This window comes from Thermobia domestica, chromosome 6, assembly GCF_964235325.1.
Source record: "Thermobia domestica chromosome 6, izTheDome1.hap1.1, whole genome shotgun sequence".
Lineage (NCBI taxonomy): Eukaryota > Metazoa > Arthropoda > Insecta > Zygentoma > Lepismatidae > Thermobia > Thermobia domestica.
The window spans coordinates 97,361,849-97,383,791 of NC_137459.1; the positions used below are offsets into that span (position 1 = coordinate 97,361,849).

At 34.8% G+C, this 21,943-nt stretch overlaps 1 protein-coding gene across 3 annotated transcripts in view; it reads right to left on the reverse strand.

Moving 5' to 3' along the window:
• Nucleotides 1–6,560: 6,560 nt before the first annotated feature.
• Nucleotides 6,561–21,943, reverse strand: part of LOC145688111 (kinesin-like protein KIF3B) — a 78,801-nt gene continuing 63,418 nt past the window's right edge. For all 3 annotated transcript variants that reach the window (XM_081761864.1, XM_081761862.1, XM_081761863.1), the window contains exons 16-17: nt 20,466–20,677; nt 6,561–11,428 (exon numbers count right to left, since the gene is read on the reverse strand). In XM_081761864.1, coding sequence (XP_081617990.1) covers nt 11,335–11,428; nt 20,466–20,677 — 306 coding nt within the window. In that variant the 3' untranslated portion in view covers nt 6,561–11,334. The remainder of the gene's footprint in view (nt 11,429–20,465; nt 20,678–21,943) is intronic.

Sequence of the window (21,943 nt, forward strand, 5' to 3'; positions counted from 1 at the left end):
TAATTCTGAATTACCTCGGAGATCTTGTAGTGTTCTATATAATGCTTCGAATGATTTTTATATGCCATTGTACATTCGTCCCAAATGAGTACTTTAGCCTGTTTTAAAAGTTCACCTCGTCCAGATGCTCTTGATACATTACAAATGGGAAATTCTTGTTTTGCAACTGTTAATGGCAGTTTCAAAGCTGAATGCGCATTTCTTCCTGTGTTTAGATTAGTGGTGGGCACAAATAACGGTTTTTCCGTTTTCTCTAAAATTTGTTCTATTTCTGACCAGAATAGTATTTCGTTGTTCTCCGGAAACCGATTCCGTTTCCACAGAAATAGTTTTGTGTTTTCCAAAAGTTTTCACGAAACCAGTTTCGGTGAAAAAACCGAACCGGTTTTGGAAAAAAACCGAAATCGATTTCGGTGAACAAACGAACCGGTTTTGTAGAAAACCGAAATGTTGGATTTTCGAGTATCGGTTTTCTAAAAAACGGTTTCCAGTTTTTGTAAAAACCGGTTTTGACCATCCCTAGTTTAGACATGGGAGGCAGCCTTTAGTAGAAATAGTAGTGGTAGTACAAATAGTAATAGTAGTAGTTGGCAGTAATAGTGGTAGCAGTAGTAATATTAGAACAAATAGTAGTAGTAGTTGGTAGTAGTAGTAGTATAAACGGTAGTAGTGGTAGTTGGTAGTAGTAGTAAGTAGTGCTAGTAGTAATACAAATACAGAGGTTGTTCAGTCTACATTTGGCCAATTTCGACTTACCTAAAAATTTAGAAGAATCCATGGCGCCAGATCCGTAAGTGCTCGATCTGTTTCCCTTGGTTCCTAACTGTTTAATTTAATGTTTAAATTTAATGATTTTACTAATACTTGATTAAATGCTAATTGGTATGCGTATAGTGGTTAGTATCATATTACTCAAGATAACAGTCAAAAGATAAATTGGTAGTATATGAAAGAAAAGAAATTCAATGTATATGTTTATTACAAAAGATTTCTATATCATTATTACACATGTGCAGACATGATATTATCAAATATCAAATATTAAGTGAGCTCAAAAGTCTGCAAAGTATTACAATATTAATTCATTAATAAATGATAAATTTAGCTTTAAGAGCTGTTATACTTGAGGCCTTAGCAGGAGACTGCCTGAAGAAATTACTTCTTCAAAGAGACTTGAATTATTCAAAAGGTAAAGAACTTACATTTAACGTTAGGAGGTCTCTCTCTCAGCTCGATGTTAACCATCATCGTCGAAGCTTCAAAGTCCAATTGCAAGTCGCAAGGTGACGGAGTAGCGAAGACAAGAGAATGATGGAGATTAAGATAAATAGTTCCAAAATTTTAAGCTTTTATACTAGTTTGAGAGAGCGAAAACAACCTGTACGTAATCAGTTCTTGTAACTTATTTTCGTTGTGGATTTTCTTTTTGAAAGTTGTTTGTCTTATGACGTCTAACGTTATTTTCTTCCGTATAACACTGATGAAATGTTTTTTAATTGTACACTCATATACAGAAGTTTCGTTTTTAATATTTTAATAAATTAATTAAACATAACATAACAATAGTCCGACAGCGTAATATCCACTGTAATAGGCTTCTCTGAAGAACTGGGAGGGGAATCTTGTCCCATTCTCTTTGCACAGCTTTCCAAAGTCATTCCACAGTTGTCACACGCCGTTTTCCCAAATCCCGCTTCAGCAATCCAAATCCACAATAGTCCATAGGACTTGCATCTGGAGATTTAACAGGTACCTCATTGAAAGGTATCACCTGTATACCACTTGCCTCCTCCATTTCCCCATGGAATGTGAGGGACGATCGTGAGGTATGTAATGAACTCTTGTCCATGTGAATGCGCACCAGATTGGCGTCATTTCCGTACATTGTTATAATCTCATGCTCGTAGATCGGACGCATGATCTGCTCCTGAAAATACTGCGAATTTATTTTGCAGTTCTTTGCAACCCTACGAATCTTCAGTTTACCTCGGTAACAGTAGCCAGTAACGACCATGAACCCTTTTGGGAAGGATTCTTTACAGACATGAACCCACCTTCTGAAGATCTTGGCGCCTTTCTCTCGGTACATGATGGCTCTCGGTTTGCCGCAGTCGGAAAGGTAAATCCATGCTTCATCGAGCGTTACGACGTACATCCACCTTTGGTTTGCCAGATGCCGTTTGTACAGCTTCCGGGCGTTACACTTTCGTTCCTTTTGGTGGGCATCCGTGAGAAGATGGCCGCGAACTTTCATGATTTTTTTCAGCTTGAGTTGATGGTGTAACGTCCGGCTCACAGTCCCCAAAGACACTATATATTACTGGTATATTATACTACTCATTCTCTTTCACAAGTTTTAACTTTGCCAACAGATATTTTCATAGACCATACCTTGTCAAAAGAGAGAGAAACCGGCCAACAGTGTTAAGTGAGAATTTTGTGTTTTAATTTTTAGTGGTTACAAGTGAGTGTTTCTTCTCTTCTTGTTTAATTAACTATATGCCTACTCATCCAGAAGCTAAGCGTTTCACCTCCAAGAACCGTACTAGTATATTCATGGTGAATTTCGTTGCTCAACCGAGTGCATATGGACACTTGAGGAACCTAGGGTCATGGCACTCATCCAGAAACAAGAACTTAGTCATACATTTCAGTATTGACCGTGTGTATTTCGTTAGCATGGGAGTACCATGTTCCAGTGGAGAAAAGGACGACATCCAGACAACTTTTTTTTTTTATTCAAAAAACTTCTAAAAGAGAGGCATCAAAAACATTTGTGAAAAACAGAAAAGAGTAATTTCATATAAAGCAAAAACAATGACTGTCTTCAACACGGAAGAGGATTCTTCACAAAACTATTAACAGCCACTGTATATAAATCTAACAGCCTTTGAGTGACGTCACAGTCGAAAGAAACGGAAGAAATAGGATCTTCGATGGAAATAAATCTGAGCGTCCTCATTAAAAGACGGAAGGAAAGCAGTGACCAAGTTTAGAAATATCAAAAATAATATTTTGGCCAAAGTGGAATAGGATACAGGGTTATGACATAGATCAAAGTTACAGTTTGTAATGTGGAAGAGAATTGAGATGGTACATACATAACGACTTGTTAAGTTCGTTCAGTATTCAGTACGATTCAGACCTGTGCGTGAGCTGTATCTCTCCGCACAGTCTTTAGTGGTTCATAACCCGCGAAGGCCCACCCGTGGCCTGTGGAGCAGTAAATAATTAGCTCCGAAACTTCTCATTTAGCTGTATTAAACTTACTGCCAAAGTGTACTTGTGTCTAAGTCACTTTGAGTATTCGCGACTTTTACCCGTCGTTATACGAGGGGGGACCCAAAAAAAACGAGAAATTCGTCGTAACTTCTTTATTTCTCAATATTTTTACACCAAATTTTCATCACCTTCAAAGTATTGTCCATGGACCGCAACGCATCTCTGCAAACGATCCTTCCATTGTTCAAAACAGTTTTGAAAATCACTTATCAGGATCTTCTTTATGACCTCCAGCGATTTTTGTTTTACCTCCTCCACAGTGGCAAAACCTCCTCCAATGGTTTGATTGCTGCTTTGATTCGGAGTCATAGCCATAGCACCACGATTCATCATCAGTAGTCACCTTGGCAAAAAAGTCAGGGTCCTCTATGAGCTGATTTTGAAATTCAACACATGCCTCAAGTCGACGCTCCTTTTGCTCGTCTGTGAGAAGTCGAGGGACAAATTTGGCTGCAGCCCTTCTCATGTGCAAATCTTCTGATAAAATCCTCTGAATTGAACTCCACTATATTTCAGACATCTCACAGAGTTGATTAATGATTCGGCGACGGTCTTCACGAACGAGGGCATTGATTTTTTCGACGTTTTCGTCAGTTCTTGCCTTTGAGGGGCGTTCTGAACGAGGTTGGTCTTCAATTGACAGTTCTTCATTTTTAAAATGTGCAAACCACTCGTATACTCTGGTTTTACTTAGGGCAGAATCCCCATAAGCAGTCTTCAGCATTACAGTAGTTTCCGCGGCCGATTCCCCAACAGGAAACCAAATTTCACAGCCGCCTCGATAATCTGCCATCACGTTTTCGCCGAACTGGAAAAAGTTGGTTTACTAAACAAACTCTCAAGAGCGAACCGATGCACTCACAGCGACACAACTTGGCACACTGACGCAGGTGACGTGATCGTAACGGACAATTGGTACAACAATGGGTTCCCCAACTCTCCCTCCCCACTGCAGCACAATTCCCGTTTTTTTTGGGTCCCCCCTCGTATTTTGATTAAGTGTAGGGATGGTTGTAATTATTTAAGTATTATAAGTCTTATATTTTAAGTATGCATAACTGATTAATCAGGGTAACTCGAGAAAGAGTTAACTAGGTCTCATTATGACGTTGGCCCAGTGTATTCTAGAGTAGATAGGGAGCTTAATATTACTTTCTTTCGCAATTCGTCTTTATGGCGAATAACTCTTCGAATTCACTATTAATTGCTCTGTGTAATATTATATTACTTCTTAAAGCTGTCAATTAAGGCTAGAATGTATTCATGTCTTAGATAGCACGATCAACTAACCCCGGATCTTTGGTACTATATACTACCATTGTAATATCTTTTGTAATTAACACAAAACTGATCAGTGATTTACTACAATAAATAGGTATTGGAAATTCCAATTGATATCAATGAATACCTGTAGTATTAATAATCTTAGCTAATGTGTTAGGTTAAGTAAAGCGTGACAATGTCAACGAATCATTACATTTCTGTTATTCTAGATTATGTCCTAGATTATATATGACTAACTTCTATTATGTAGAAATATGGAGAATTAGAGATTACTCGACGAAGCCTGCAACGAATTTGACTGGCTTCCGTACTCATAAGACATGAATTCTTTCGATTTATTTTTTTCTGGGTCACATAGAAACTGAAACGTAATGGAGAAACTGCAAATCATTGGACGAGCTCAAAAACGCTTTAGAACGTGAATTTTTTGTCATTGCACAAGATATTCTTTCCTCAGTAGACTTCCAATTTTTTTGCTGCGATTGTGTAAAATCGTTACCGCAGAGGGCAATCGTATTGAACATCTTTACCATAAATGTCACACTCTGTAGGTATAATTACACTTTATGTGAACATTTTACGTCCTCTCATTCACTCTTTCTTGGTACTGAAAGTTTTCAGTTAAGTTTTGCGCTATCCGGTATGTTATCTAAAGTATGGTGGCATTTTGTATTTTTCAGGATCTGTTGAGCAAAGAGAACATTGCATTGGTAGTTTCTTTAAAGGATTAATTCTTCTCGCTTTACTACTTACTAAACAAGGGGCTAAAGCTATAAGTAGCAAAGCGTTGCAAATACAGATTCAGATTACAGATGATGAATTAGAAAATAATCTGTTCGTGAATGTGCATGTGGGAAGTTGGTGCTACATATGCTTCCAATGGTCGCTCGAAAGTAAAATTATGCAATACCAATATACTGGATCAGATTTTTATTAATCACTAGCTAATTTATGGTAATTCTCGTTTATTACACAAGCATAAAATCAGTCGACCTAAAGCACAGTTTACATAACATCTAGCGTTTGATATCTTTCAAATATCTATCCTTTTTATTTATTTATTTTTTTCAGTGTAATAAACGAAACTTAATTTTCTGTCTTTTGTTTTCTGAAAGTCCTTTACGCTGAAGATGATGATAATTCCAAGTAGACGGTTAGAGAAGAATCATAAAATAGTGGAAAGAAACCTGAGAAAACCCACCTATGCCCAGTACACACTCATGAGCTTGAATTGAACCAGGAACCCTTTGCACAAGAGATGTGCCTTCTACTGGGATGTAAGACAATTCCAAATGAAATCTTTAAATTTTACGTCCCAGAATTATGTTGGATACGCTAAAGGAGACGATGATGATGAGAAATGAATGAAATGGTGGAATGAAGAAAGTGGTAGGAAACTAGAGAACCCGAGAAAACCCACGCACATGGTGTTTGTCCACCACAAAGCTCACTTGGCGCGAGATGGAATCAAACCAAAGACTCCATACACAAGAGGTGAACGCTCTACTACTGAACTACCGCAGCCCCGTGTCTGAATCCCAAGATGAACGAGAATAAGCTAAGTACAATCTGAACATTCTTCGTTGCAGGTTAGAGTTCTAGCTGTCGATGCGGGAATTCGAGTTCCATCCCTATTGGCATATGGTTCGGACCTCATGTTAAGCTATATGTCATATGTCTCATAACTCTACTATTGAAAAGGGACGTTAAACTTCAAATAAATCTTACCATGTGAAAAAGCCTACAGTTCTACGATTCATTTCTAAGAATTTGATATTGAGCCGATACATCAGAATTTTGTATTTCTTGAAAAACTTTTATTTTATTTTATTTTTAATTTTTTTTTTAATGTATGAGATTATACCGTTTTAGCGGAGTGTAAATTAGAACAGAATATAACATAATTTTCATTCAACTTCCGAACAATTTCCGGCACTATATCTAGAATAGTGAAGGAATCAGGAAAAGGTTGAATGATAAATGAAACACCTGTGTCATTTTGTGGTAAAGCGTACTTTATTTTTAGTGCAAATGTAAATATATCACATGTGCCTATAACTTGCAATAGATTAAATTACTACATAAACACAGGAGCATTTAACATACATAAACCTTATTTCCTAAATTTTGGTTTGTGGAACAGATTTACATTTCAGCTTCAAATATCTCAAACGATAAAACACAGCCATATATACTTGATATTTAACCTGTTCCCTCACACACACACACACATACACACACAACGATTTCACTTGCACATAAATCACTCCCGGTTTCGCAGCTTTCTTTGAAATGTGACATTTTCTCTCTCTCTCTCTCACACACACACACAGACACACACGCATACACGTATTTGGTCTTCATATGCAGATTTGTTTAGAAGAAATGAAATAATGAAATACTGACAATTTGTTTCCTTCAGTGTGACACACTGACACCAGAAATATTGATCAGCAAGCATGCAAGATATTGTTTACACATTCTTAACTTTAAGATTTACAGAGACTAAGAGTTACCATAGAAACAAAATAATAATTATAATTGTGTATGGGGTGTGATATTAAGATATGCAACCAGAGATGAGAAGTTAAAATTAGCACTATGCGAATGAAAATGTGAATAAAAGCCATTTTTAACATGCCTTCTAAAAAGACGATATATCTAGAAAGTATTGTTACAGAAACGTTAATATCTGACATTTTAATTCAACCAGTGATGATAATAAAAGAAAGCATTCTCCCCCTAGCATTAACAAGCTAAGACTGATAATAACAAAAGTGATTATTTTATATAGGTTCTTCCCATAAATTTAACAAATTATGTAATAAAATTCACAGATTAATTAATTCTGAAAATAATTTTATTAGCGGTATTTTTTCTTTAGACAGCCGTACAATGAAATTGTGAATTAACTACATTAGCCGTGAATCAAGTTATTCAAAGCTTTCTAACCACACTGGAACTGAATGATAATTAACTTTATTAATGGCAATTTCATAGAATTTAGGGTAACAATTCAGTTAATATATACAGGTAATATTATTGGAAATGTGATTATTTGTCATAAAAAAGCAGATTTACTGTTTATCCTGTACATTTGAAAGTTAATTAAAAAACAATACGTTACGGATACAATACAATAAGTTACGGAAACACACTTAGGCTTACGTCACCTCGAAGGTTTGGTTCTGTTTTCTCTTACTTCATAAAATTGACTTTTCTAATGAAAATTAAAAAAAAAATTTAAAAAAAAGAAAAAAGAAAACTTGGAAGAGATCGTTCAAAGTGCGATACCTGTCTTAAGGGAAAAACAAATAGTTTGAAGCTCCTTCGGGGATATATGGTTAGAGTACGCACCAGTTTAATGGCCAACCAGTAGTTAATCACATTTTTAAAAATATTTATTTCGTTTTTCAAATTTTCTTGTTTCCTTATCTCCTGTGAATTTTCATTTAGTAGTATTTAGTATTTCTTCTTTCCTTAAAAGTTTGCCTTTTTTTTGGGGGGGGGGGGGGAGGAGGTGCATGTGTTAAGCAGACTTTCATATCTGCTAAGTGGGAAACTAGAAAATATGAACCATACATATCAGGTCAAGCTATACGTCCACGTCCTTTACGCCTTGGTGCTACTCCAAACCAACCACAAGAAACTAAAAATGGCCGTAATGAACTGAGTAGTGACAGTGGTATTACTTTCTGGGAAAATCTTGTACACAAGCGAAAATAATGAGATAAAATGGATGGAGAATCCATGTTTGAAAGGATTACACAGACAATTTGGAATAAGAAAGCGTGAAACTTCAAATAAATTAAATTAGATGTACAGCTTATTCAAGATTAGTGTATAAGTGCGTAAGCTTGTTTATATCTTCAAAACAACTATGTTCAGTAAAATGAAACTTTCTAAGGATAAGTTATCACAATCACAGGAACACAGATTTTTCTCAGTGTTCTGCCTACACCTAGCCAAATCGGGTTATTAAAATTAAGTTTGCCTTTTTTTTATTGTATATGGATAATCGATAGATGTTCGAACAAGAGTTCTCAAGTTTAATGAACTCTGAGGACCATATTCTAATGAATAAAGACAATACATTGGTACTTCCTGACAGAAAACAAAAATACTAATATATATCATTCTATTATTGTTTTAGGCCATATCTTTGATCCTAAAATGGACACGTGAGTATTATTATGTATCCTCAATATATGGAGTTTACTGTTTTATTGTTAGTTCCTTTCACAGCATCTTTATTAATTAGCGCTGTTTCCACAAGCAAATTTTAGACGATGTTTCCATTGAAGCTGAAGTCAGTTAATCTTTTTACAAAAATTTACTAATAAATTTCGAGACAACCGAAGTGCATAACATTAACTTCGAGTTTCAAAAACAATACGCTTTTATTGTTATTGATTATCAATAAAATAACTGAACAAAAATGTTAAACATACACTGATCGGTTTGTGACTTGGTTCTATCCATAGCGTGCGTTTAATTTTTGCTGTGCCTTACCGAAATGAATTAATCGTATGTAGGTATATATGTGTGTGTGTATGTTCATGACCTTACAAACGGACGTCCGCGTCACCCTCAGTCACCTCAATGTTTCATTATGTTATCAAAAAAAGAAAAGAACAAAAGAAAGAAGAAGATAAGGTTATGACTTATCTGCATACATGTGAATCATAGGCAGAAAATATCACAGAATATCATGCCATTTTCAACATACATCTTCATCACGTTCACAACTAAGCTGATACTCTTATATTGGATGGAAACTGTTGTTACAATTTTATGGTAGCATAACAGAAAAATCAGAACAGCAATTTATTTCAAATCCTAATATTTTACATTTGATTATAACTGTACATCACAAAAGTGAGTTATCCATCATACGAAAATACGGTGAAGGTGCAACTTAAATTCACATAGAATCATGATAAAAGTTGAGTACATAACTTGAAATCCATTGCACTTGGTTTCTATAATTCTAAATGGACACTTAGAATACTTTTAGATTATTATACATATATAAAGCCAATTAGCTGCCTGTAAATTGATTTTCGAAATTAAGACATAACTACTATCATACGAAAAAAAAAATCTCACAAAAAGCAGCCTATAACAGTTCTCTCAATATAAGGGCAACAGATTTGTACATTTTACATCTAATATCTAGTGTGTCATAAATGCATTTTCATGTGAAGCTTCGTGTATACAATCGCAATAATCTAAAATTACTACATTCTCTGATGTAATTTGCACAGAAATTTTTAAAGGTGAATGCAATGCAAGGAATATATTACATGAAATGTTAAAAGCATATCCACGTGTTGTACACACTACTAGGGAATATGTACACAATTTTAGAGAAAATATTGTCTTGAAGCACACTGATATTTATTTGATCCCATTAACTTACGCATGGAACCCGGCAAGATAACACTTTTGCAATTTGAGCGTACAATACATTTTCTGCACGAAATACTGTGACTTTTTTTTTTTTAAATACAAAGTTAAATTACTTCCACTTACGCCGGACAGTGCCTCCCCGTTTTGAAGTTCAGAGTAAATTGTCGAACACACATATATAAAAATATGAAAAATAGGAACAAACAAAAACGAATTCAATAAATAATTTTTTTTAAAAAAATGTATAACTCAAAATCTATAAACAGAAATTTCATTCTTGCATCATTTACATTTACTATCATACACATTCACACATATATATATTTACACAAACTTTGTAAACTATACAAAAATGTACTAAACCATTGACAACTCATGTATACAAAATATACACTGGTTCCCAAATTCGAATTTAATTCAATAACAACTGTTTACGTCAGTCTTCAATAAAAACAGTAGACCAACTTTTAATATTTTGAAATTGTAACAAATAAAGCTAATAATTGGTTTGAAATATAATTTGAGAAAATGACTACATGTATATATTCTTGACATTAAAATCCTTAATTAGAAATTATTTTATAATTATTAGAAATAAAAACAAACAAATTTTGAATGAAATGCCTAATTATATATATATATTTTAAACTCGTGGCCCATGACAGAATGAAGAAAGAAAATAATTTTAATAAAATGTCCAAAAGAAAACAGAAAATTAATGCACAGGAAATTTAATGGATGAATGACAAAATACAATTCACTGAAATACTCTTATTAAATATAGCATGCTTTCTTATTCCACTAAGTGCTTTCCTCATTTCGCAGTGATTTGTGGTCGTATACAAATCCTCAAACTGAACTGATTTCTAATAATTTGTAATGACTATTTTGGTATATTTCAGAAAGATGTGAGGGAAATACTCACAGAAACATATTATCGAATTGGAATGGATACAGTATCAAAAATCTTTGGTAGGAAGACAGGGCCTTATATAATTATGAATAAAAGTTTTCTATAAAATGCAGTTTCATGTCAACTATTTGTCTTGCCACACACTTAAAAAAAATCTCATACAAAAAAGAGCACACAAACCAACAATCATGACAACATTATGTCGAATACAACACACCAAAAAATAAGACAGAAAAAATAAAGGATGTCAATTACTAAGAACCAAAATCCAAGAAAAGTGATCCAATTCAACCAATCGGTTACTTGACTAGAGGTAATTTCCACATTCACTTCATCATCGTATATCTCATTTTTAACAAGTCTAATTTGAGTCCTTGTGATATTATGCTTTACAGCTACGACGGTGCAATGATCCTCTGATGCGTAGGACTGACCGTATTTTTCTACTTTGGTACTAACCCTCTTGCTTGGGGATATATTACTGAAATTACACTGTCCGGCTTTGAGGTTTGGGGGAACTGTTTTACACTCTTCGGTCTGAAAAAGAAAAATTAACAACATAGAATTAAATATTATATATATATACATACATATATATATAGAAAACTATACTAACCAACATATAGTATGAATTTATACCTATCCACAGACCCTCTTGGATAAAATTTACAACACTGTGTGGTATATACACAATAGTTCAATACAAAAAACGTGATTTATTAAAACGAGAGCAGCGAAGCCTCTACCATTCGACTCGATCGGCATTTGTGTGTGTGTCCGTATGCTCCCCGACAACTTTTGCAAAACTTATCTGATTTTAATGAGACTTGGTAGATAACTTCCTTCAACATGAATAATTTAGGGGTATAGAAGCAAAACCTGCTAAATCCATTTTTTTTTCCATTTTTTTGTCAGGAAACGAGACAATAGTGACGCTCTTATGTTCTTTTATTTTTTTAAGTGACAGATTTCACTTATCTGCATTAAGTAGCGACCATTAAATAAAAAAAATTGTTGAAAAATTCTGAAACATAAGGACGTCCCTTTTTCTTCGTTTCCTGACAAAATTGAAAAATGGATTTAGCAGGTTTTGCTTCTATACCCCTGAATTAATCTCATTGTTTGGAGTTACAATTCATCAAGAATAAAGGAGTAAAAGTCATCCCACATTGCAAGTTAGTACATATACATACAAAACTATTTCCCGTATAAATTACGTGAGAATTACTATTTTGATAAAACGTAGTGTACAGTATATTTTCATTATTTCGATTATCCTCATTGGTTACGGGTGAAATCGGCCAAGGGTAAATGGGTTAACACAGAATAAGTTTCATCATACTTCGAGGTGTCCTTTCATATATATAACTTTTACCAAAATGATTCGATTTTGATGCAAAATGGCGTATATTTTCCTTCAGACTTCCTAATAATCCTATTGATTGGAGTAGATTGTCTAGAATCTTACCCTTCTCACAATAAAAGATACGTTTCATGATAACTTCCGTAAATATATATATTATATATATATATATATAAATGATTTTCAATATGGCGCATATTTCCTTTGAGGCTTCCTAATGATTCCCATTACATGGAGTTAAAATCACTGAAGAACAAAGAGAAACTTAAAAATCATGCTGCACGATAACTTTCGGAAAAAATATCTCTTGTGATGGAATATACGTTGCAGAATCCTTTCAATCATCTTCAATGCTTGAGTTTAGAATCAGCCGAGAATAAGGCAGTGAGTTTAACTCCATCCTAACACCCTGCAATTGGAAAAAGAAGGAAAGAAAGAATGTCGCACGATCGTTTTCGTAAACATTATACATTTTTTATAGTATTTGGTACATACTTCTATGACGCTTTCCCAAATTCCTATTGCTTGGGGATGAAATCAATCAATGAGTGAGGAGCTCCTCCGTGGCTAAGCGGTTTGCGTACGCGCCTTTGGCGCGGGAGACCCGGGTTCGATTCCCGGCGGGAGCTCATGTGGTTCGGATTCCACGTTAATCAGTAGGTCCACGTCTCATATAGCCTCGCTGCTGAACGGGACGTAAAACTCAAAATCAATCAATCAATCAATCAATCAATGAGTGAATACTTTCCCTCCCCCCTGAATTTAAAAAGTATGTTCCACGAAAATTTTATAAAATTCGTATAGGTGGTAGTAATTTATAAATAAAAAAAATAAACTTTTACAATGCTTTCACAAAACCCAAGCATCACTAATTATTATTAGTAGTAGCAGTATTGTTGAAGTGCATTTCTATCATTTCAATTTATAGGATGAAATGAAATGAAATCTTTAAGTTTTACGTCCCACGGTTATGCCACTTAGGCTAAAGGAGACGATGATGATGAGTAATGAATGAAAATGGTGGAATGAAGAAAGTGGGAGGAAACGAGAGAACCCCTAGAAAACCCACGTACACGGTGTTTGTCCACCACAAAGTTCACTTGGCGAGGGCTGGGATCGAACCAGGAACCCCAAGCACCAGAGGTGAACGCTCTATCACTGAGCCACCGCGACCCCCAATTTATAGGATGAAAATGCATTTGAATGCGTGTCTGTGCATTTGTCTGTTCCACAATAACTTCATAATAAATTTCTAGTTTTGATCAAACAGGGCGTGTGCCTTCTTTTTTCAAACGTTGTTTTCTATGGGATAGATGTTTGACTTCCACAAAATATATACACGGACATGTGCACTAGATGACGTTAGCTGCCTGCATATAATGTGTGTGCAGTCATACGTACGTACGTACATACATACATACATAATACAGACTGACACATATATATATATATATACCGTATTTTACAGACTATAAGACGTACCTTAATTTTTAAGCATTTAAAAAAATACCGTATAATTTTACCATTTTAATTAGATGTCGGGGCAGGAGGGAGACAGTGTTAGCAAGCTTGTGAACCCCCGCAACTCATGTTTGTCGCATCAGTGCACTGCTGCTACCAGTTGAATCCAATGTTACCAGATAGAGATAGGTTTCCCGCGGCATTGAATATATGGCCATTTTTAAGACTGGCGGGAATTTTAAATCAAACACTGGACATTTCTATACTAATTTCGAGTACAAGACGCACCTGAATTTTGGAAACAATTTTTCGAAGAAAAAACTGCGTCTTATAGTCCGTAAAATACACGATATGTATATATCACTCACTCACTCTCTTTGACCCATGCGGGCACGTTGGCTCAGTGATAAAGCGCTTACCTCTGGCGTGTAGAGTCCTTGGTTCGATCCCCAGCCAAGTTAAGTTTGTGGAGACATCGTGTTCATGGGTTTTCTAGGAGTACTCCCATTTCCTCCTACATTCTCATTCCATCAAGTCTTCCATCATCATTCACTTGCCTTAATCATCCGTCTCCCTTAGCCGAAAGGGCATAATCGTTGGATGTTGAACTCAAAGATTTCATTTCATTATACCACGACCGTTTCTTCTCACAAGAATATCCCAAATGGACAAGGATTTCAAGTTTTCGAATTATACGTAATTAGAGCATTTTTCAGGAAACACTTCGTTGAATTCGCCCGAGACGCCCCAAATATTACGGAACTCCCACTCTTCTAATCTCCAAAATAATTCCTGTATCTCCTTGTCTGCTGAAGTGATATGCGAAAACTTGAGAATACAATACGAGAAGTCTAAAAATGTAAAAGAGAATATATCGAATCCAAAAGATTGCTTCTACAGCGTATGACACCGCTAGTTACATTGATTGACAACTGTTAGGGAACAAGCAGTTGTACACATGGCTCTGTGATTTTGTTTGTATAAATATACCAGCAGACGACACTAGTGAGCCGTTGCACCCATCAGTAAAGGCAGCCGTGCAATGTGAGCATCATTATCAGAAGAAGATTGCGACACTAAATAAGAGGAAGATGGTATGCATGAGATAGTTAAATACGGTAAAGAACGCTATCAGTGCAATACTGTTGTTCAAAGTGAATTAGTAGTCTGTTTGATAGATTGCGTTATAATGTCGTCAATCCTGCGGCGAGGACCACCAAAATTATATATAATGACAACCGCAATATTTTATATGACGACACTTATACAAAGGCCCTCAGTCATATTTTATACTTAGAACAAGCTACGAAAATCCTGATAAAACAGTTTATATGGCATTTAATTTTCCTTCCTTTTATTTTGGCACACAATTATTAAAATAAATACACACCTTTAAAGATTATGTGTACGTCCTCCTTTTAAGATGGATCCGGAATTATACCATTTATTTACAATTCGTTGTTATGACAACCTAAAGACAAAAACTCATCAAATCACCATCTCTACATAATAATCTTAGAATCAATTTGAAAATTCTTCTTCTTCGAACTGGTTATTGCATATTTTAAAATCACACATTGCCCGGAAATATAAGAAAAGATATTTAAAAATTATACAGAAAATACAAGATATAGTTACATGATGTCGCCCGAAATATAGGACTTTCTTTTATTGAGTTTACAAATAATAAAAAAAAAAGAATCCTGGCTTATTAACTAATACATATTAATCATTCGAGTTTTCTAATGCACCTCGTATATATTAAAATCACAATTTATGTAAATATATATCATATTTATTTTAAGCTTTATCATTGACTTCATTTATTTACGTATTTTAACGATGATAAGGCACATTCGAAATTCGATTTACAAATTATTTAATGTTATTTAATTTTAAGTCCTTTTCGGGTCCATTCAAATGTCCGTTACAAGTTAATAATTATTTACTTGGGCATAATGAAGGTTTTGAAGAAGATTTATTTATGATACTCATATGGTTGTTCTTTGAATGTTCTATGAATGCGTACATATATTTTCAAAAAAAAAATAAATAAATAAATAAATAAATAAAATAAAATAAAAAATAAAATAAAATAAAAACCAATGGTATTCACGATAAAACATGATGATTAACATCATAACAAAAATTAAAGTTACAGTTTGAACAAAAGACAAATATAAGATCTTATCGTAATCAAGAATGTACAGGATTTAAATAAAAATATGAACGATAAACGGAATCATAACGACACTTACAATAAAGCAAAACACAAAATTAAGGGAATATATTACAACAATTAGTTCATGTTACATATCCAACAAATTCATTTATTTCATATTAGATATCATAAATTAGAATACAACATGACACGTTGTATATCTCTAAAGTTCCTTGTTTCCCATTTTGAGAATTAGTGCCATCTGTTATAGGACATTCATGTTGACTTTAGTCGCAATCTCAGCTGGAACGAAAGTCTTAACTAATTCCATCCATTTACTTCTAGTATACTTTGTAGTGCCAAAATGCAATTCATAAAAAAAGAAAGTGTTACTATTTGAACAAAATAAGTTCTTACAAAAATCATAAATGTACGAATGAATGATCATAGAATTCAAATGAAATGCAAATAACAAACAATATCATAACGGTATTTATAGTGAATTAAAACAGAAATCAATTGAATATATTCTTTCGGACGCCACAACATTGGCTTAAGTTACATGACCAATGAACTCGTTTAAGTTGCATTGAAAGTCATAAATCGGAATACAATCTTGCGCGTTATTTACATCTACAGTTCTTTGTTTCTTATTTTGAGAATTTATACCGTCTATGAAATTTCTATGAAATCCAATTCGAATGAAATTAGATCTAATGAGTACACGCTTCTTAAGTGTACGATTATTATTACTGTTGCTATCAAGATTAGGTGCGGTTACGCGATTACTATTACTGTTAGGTTCGGTTATCTTACCGGTAAAATTAGGTTCAGTTCTCGTTCGTTTTACTGGTGGCGAAATGTCGTGTCTCCTAACGGATCTGTATTTGTCCTTTACACGATATCCACGGTAGTCTGTCCTACCACGGTTTTTGTTTCTTCTGTAATTAGGTTCGGTTACATTACCGGTACACATGAATTTAACATCACCTTTTACATTGGTATCACAGTTTAATCTCACATGGACACTTCGAATTTGATTTCGATTAAGGTTAGTTTGGTTTGGGTTAATACTGTATTGCACCATTGATGGATTTTCAAAATTTTGTGATGTCATACCTAGATGATTGAAATCAACGCACTGCATCACATTCGGTAAAAGCACCATCGGATTGTTCACTATTATCATTTTAGTCTTTTCGTTGAGGGAACATTTCAATAGCTCTAACTCAATCGAACAATCACTACAAACATTGGTAAAAACACACATTTTCTTTCTGAGTTTCACGAATATTGGAATCAATTTTCTTCCTGCTACATGAACCAATGTCGTGTACATATCATTAAACGGTTCCATTACTTCATCACCAGAATTAATATCATGTTGAATATACTGGGAATACAAGCAACCAATAGCATTTAATAGACAAAGATGACCATAACTTTTCGCACATTAATACATATCAAAATCAAAATACATACAGTATCAGTAATGCAATCAAAAACATTCGAATGAAGAGAAAAGTTAGAATAATCTGATCCAACCAATACAGCAGTATGTTTTTGCGAACACTCGGCAAATTTCACCAGTGCAAACTCAGGATCTGCATTTTCTGTTGTTTCTATGGAAGGTTCAGATTCATTTGTTTGGGTAGTGTAATCATTAACTATAGTTTCTACCACTTCGATAGAATTTTGCATTTCGGTGAATCTACGTATGATTCGTTTCATTTTAAGGTCACTTTGTTCAATTCGTAGGTTTGTCTGGTCAATTTTACTACTGAGTTGTGTCATTTGTTCACTAAATTCCTGCTTTAATTGTCCCACTTGTTGGTTCATTTGCTCAGCAAGATCTTGCTTTAATTGCCCTATATGTTGGTTCATGTGTTCCGTTTGTTGAAACATTCGGTTACCAAAATCTTGCTTTAATTGTCCTATATGTTGGTTCATCTGTTCCGTTTGTTGATCAATTTTACTGTTAAGTTGCTTCGATTGTTCCATTTGTTGTTTAATGAGATCGGCCAGGTCAGAAAAGCTCATTTCTGATGCAGATGTATTTCCAATATCAGGAAGACTCATTTTGCTATTTCTAAGAATCTTTGTGCCACTCCTTAACAAAGTATACTCCGTTTTGATACCGATTTTAACAAACTTACTACGTAGCCTTAAAGACAATCTGCACACTTGGGTTTTACTGTTTAGGAGATTGTCTACTAAACTTAGTCAAAATCTCCTAAGGTTCCTGGCGGCAAACCACCAAAATTATATATAACGACAACCGCAATATTTTATATGACGACACTTATACAAAGGCCCTCAGTCATATTTTATAATTAGAACAAGCTACGAAAATCCTGATAAAACAGTTTATATGGCATTTAATTTTCCTTCCTTTTATTGTGGCACACAATTACTAAAATAAATACACATCTTTAAAGATTATGTGTACATCCTCCTTTTAAGATGGATCCGGAATTATATTTATTTACAATTCCTTGTTATGATAATCTAAAACAAAAACTCATCAAATCACCATCTCTACATAATAATTTTAGAATCAATTTGAAAATAATTCTTCTTCTTCGAACTGGTTATTGCCTATTTTAAAATCACACATTGCCCGGAAATATAAGAAAATATATTAAAAAATTATACAGAAAATACAAGATATTGTTACAGCATGAAGGATTCCTCTAAGTGATTATGATCGTGGCACTGCTATTGGTCCGCTTGAGGCCGTCCAATGTCACAGTTTGGACGGTAATGGGCCTATGCATTACTTCAGACAGCCGCTGTTACAAAAAGAACAGCTACACGTATGCATGGCGGAGGTCATGGAAGTTGCGCAACAATTCGACAGGATCGGTACATAAGCTAGTTAGCAAGATAGAATCGATTTGAAAGTCCAGCCCGATTTGCCTATGTTTCTGATGTCCATTGTCTCACAGAACCATTTCACGATTGAATAGTGTTAGGTTGTTTGTCTGGAAGCCAGTGAAGTGTTCCATTCTCCCCTCTCCCTGTCGTGCCAGATTGCAGGGGTGTAGGGACCATCGTAACTAGGACCAAGGGAAATTGTCCAATGTGATGTTTTCACACGAATCACGGTTCTGTGCGACAAGTGATTCTGGACATCACATGGTGTTAAGGGACCAGAGAGCACAATATATCGACAGTACATCCGTGAATGTGACAGGTTTAAGGGTTGTCGAGTTATGGTATGGGCGACCGTAATGAAAAATGGAAGCACACCACTGTACATTTTCGACGCAGGATCCGTTATTGGAGAACAGTATTCTACCGAGATCCTGAAGGATATGTTCGTCTTTTCCGTAGTGTGGTCGGATTAGGAATTATATTTTTGAGCTTTCGTCATTTACGGCCTGTTACCCGGTCACGTATGAAGAACGATGTCCCTCGGCGATCAAACTATCTGAGGATTGCAGAGGAAGAAAGGAATGGGGAAGGAAGGAAAAGACCTGAGACTATTATGTCAGATACCATCAGGTATGGTGTGAGTGAAGAAAGCCCAGAAAAAGCTCACTCAGGATGACTGACCTGAAAAAGCTTTTACACATTTTCGACCCAGTGTCCCTACCGGGAATCGAACCCGAGACCGCCCGCACAAATGGCGAGTGTGTTAGCGACTAGGCTACACTGGGCCACGTAGTGTATGTAGTCGGTCTTTGTTTACATGGGTGACACCATTCACTTACAGAGAACTGTCCAACTTACAGAGACTAGAGAGGAAGACATCGTCATGGATTAGCCAGGATATTCCCCAGGTCTTAATCCCAACAAATATGCCTCGAATACCCTCGAAAAATGCGTTGTAGAGAGGAATCCCCACCCCGGACTCTTCAGGCGCTCAAAATTGCCCTTAAGGAAGAATGGGACAACATACCTTAAGCTCTCCTTAACACGCTCATCAACAGCATGCCAAACGAATATGCAGGATCCTATGCTATCCGAGGTGGCAATATGCCTTGCTGATATGATCAGAACTCTCTGCATTCACGGCAACTAGCATTTCATACCCTCCCTCTCCAAAGTGCTCTCTCTTTTTTGATTTATCACGTCCTGTTTCCTTGAATGGCAAGAAGTCTCAACTATCTTTCGACAATAAAGCTGGACTAATACCGTACTCATTTATTGATCACTTGATGTACCGGAATCGTGTTCCCGAAAATTATAAGTTAATATGTTTGTTCCCCAGCAATTGTTAAATATCTTACAATACATACTTTCGAAAACATGTACTGTTCTTTTACAGTGTATGGCACCAGAAGTTTTTATATTACATAAGCAACAGTAATTCGAGTCCTTATTTCTCAGAAAACTTGTTTATATTTATTTGAATTCTAAACTTATATCCTTTGTTTGCGTGAAGTACAAAATGTGGCTCGTTCACCTAGCCCATTTCTGTGGTAACTATGGTTTCTTTAATGCTACCAAAATATACAGGCAAAGTATTTTACAGCAAATACTATAATTCACTTCTGGAGGAGTAAATGTGTTCAGCTCGCTGAAACTTAGAGTACGAGATAAACATAGTACTTTTGTTATGAACTATACTAACGAACACTTACCTATTTTTAATTTTACGTTTTTCACGTCGACTAGATCTCAATTTTCCGTCCTTGTTCAAAGCAGCAAAGCTTGCATCTATATCAACATCTCGTTCAACAGTACTTAGAACAGCGTCCAATGCCGCTTGAACTTTGGGAGCAATCTTTGGTCTATGGTAATACATTGTAGTCTGTACAGGCATGTCCAACTCCAGAGTCATGATGTTCTCGGCCTGGAAAAAAAAAATTATATATATATATAGACTTACTACTGTTCCGTTCCATATAGATTTATTATTTTATGATATTACAATGAGTAAAATTATCTCTGAAGCTACTACACTGTAAAGCACTGAATTTTTAGGTTCTGGCTGAGTCCCTCCTGCAGGAACCTAAGATGTTAATTTTTATTTATTTTTAATTTTTAAAAGGTAAATAAATAGCAAAATTGAATAACTCGAAATACAGTACAAAATGTAAATATATTTAAATGAACAGTTTCTATATCGCAGCTGCGACATCTAGAAGTTATATTAGTATACGAAGAAACATGAGGAAGCTACTTTGGTATGTTTCTATTTTAAATTCACCTACCATATTGTCGCAATATTGATTAAAAGTTGTGTTGATTTTATTCAGAGATGGTCAAGATATTGAACTAGGATGCAAAAATTGTTTAAATTTTTATTTCTAACGTGCATATATATATATATATCTTGGTCTCTGGATTAATCATTATATTTCCTTCCTTTAAGTTAAAATACTTTTCCCTATCGTTATAAGAATCCCAATAATGTACTCAGTCAGAGCTCGAAAATTGGTGCTTCATATTGCGAACTGGATTTGCAAGAAGGTTTCGATTATTTCTCATTATTTCTTATATTTTAATTTCGTTGTCACAATAGAGAGAAAAGTTAATGAGTTATGTGGAAAACGTCAGTATGTTACCCGGTATCTTACTGATATTCTGATCCTCACTTACTTTGATTTATCATAAGCATGTAAGCACCCGTCATTGAAATGTGAGTGTAATATGGCATAGTTTAAGTTAATGAAAGACTTTTCGTCATGCCATGCAACTGATTTAAATGAGCGTTCTGTAAACATCATATTAGCTTTGCATACTTCAAGAATAATTTTCGCCATTCATAAATAAATGTATATTCGTAGGTATCTTGCGTTTCTTGGTTACTCTCTTTCCTAAAATTACATTCTCACAGAGTTTACTTTACTCTCCGAATATATATATATATATATACATATATTTATACCGTCTAAGACAGTGATTCCAACCTGGTGGGGCGTAAGGGGCACATGCTATTGACAAAAATAAATTACATTCGTTGTCAGAAACACTGCAAATATTGTAACAAAAAGAGAAATTAAATTAAATTCTGTACAAACACAAAATATCTAGTAAGAACAAAGCTGGAAAGAATAACACTACTACAATGTTATGTGGAAATTCTGCTGGAAATAAACACAAATTGGTGAGAATA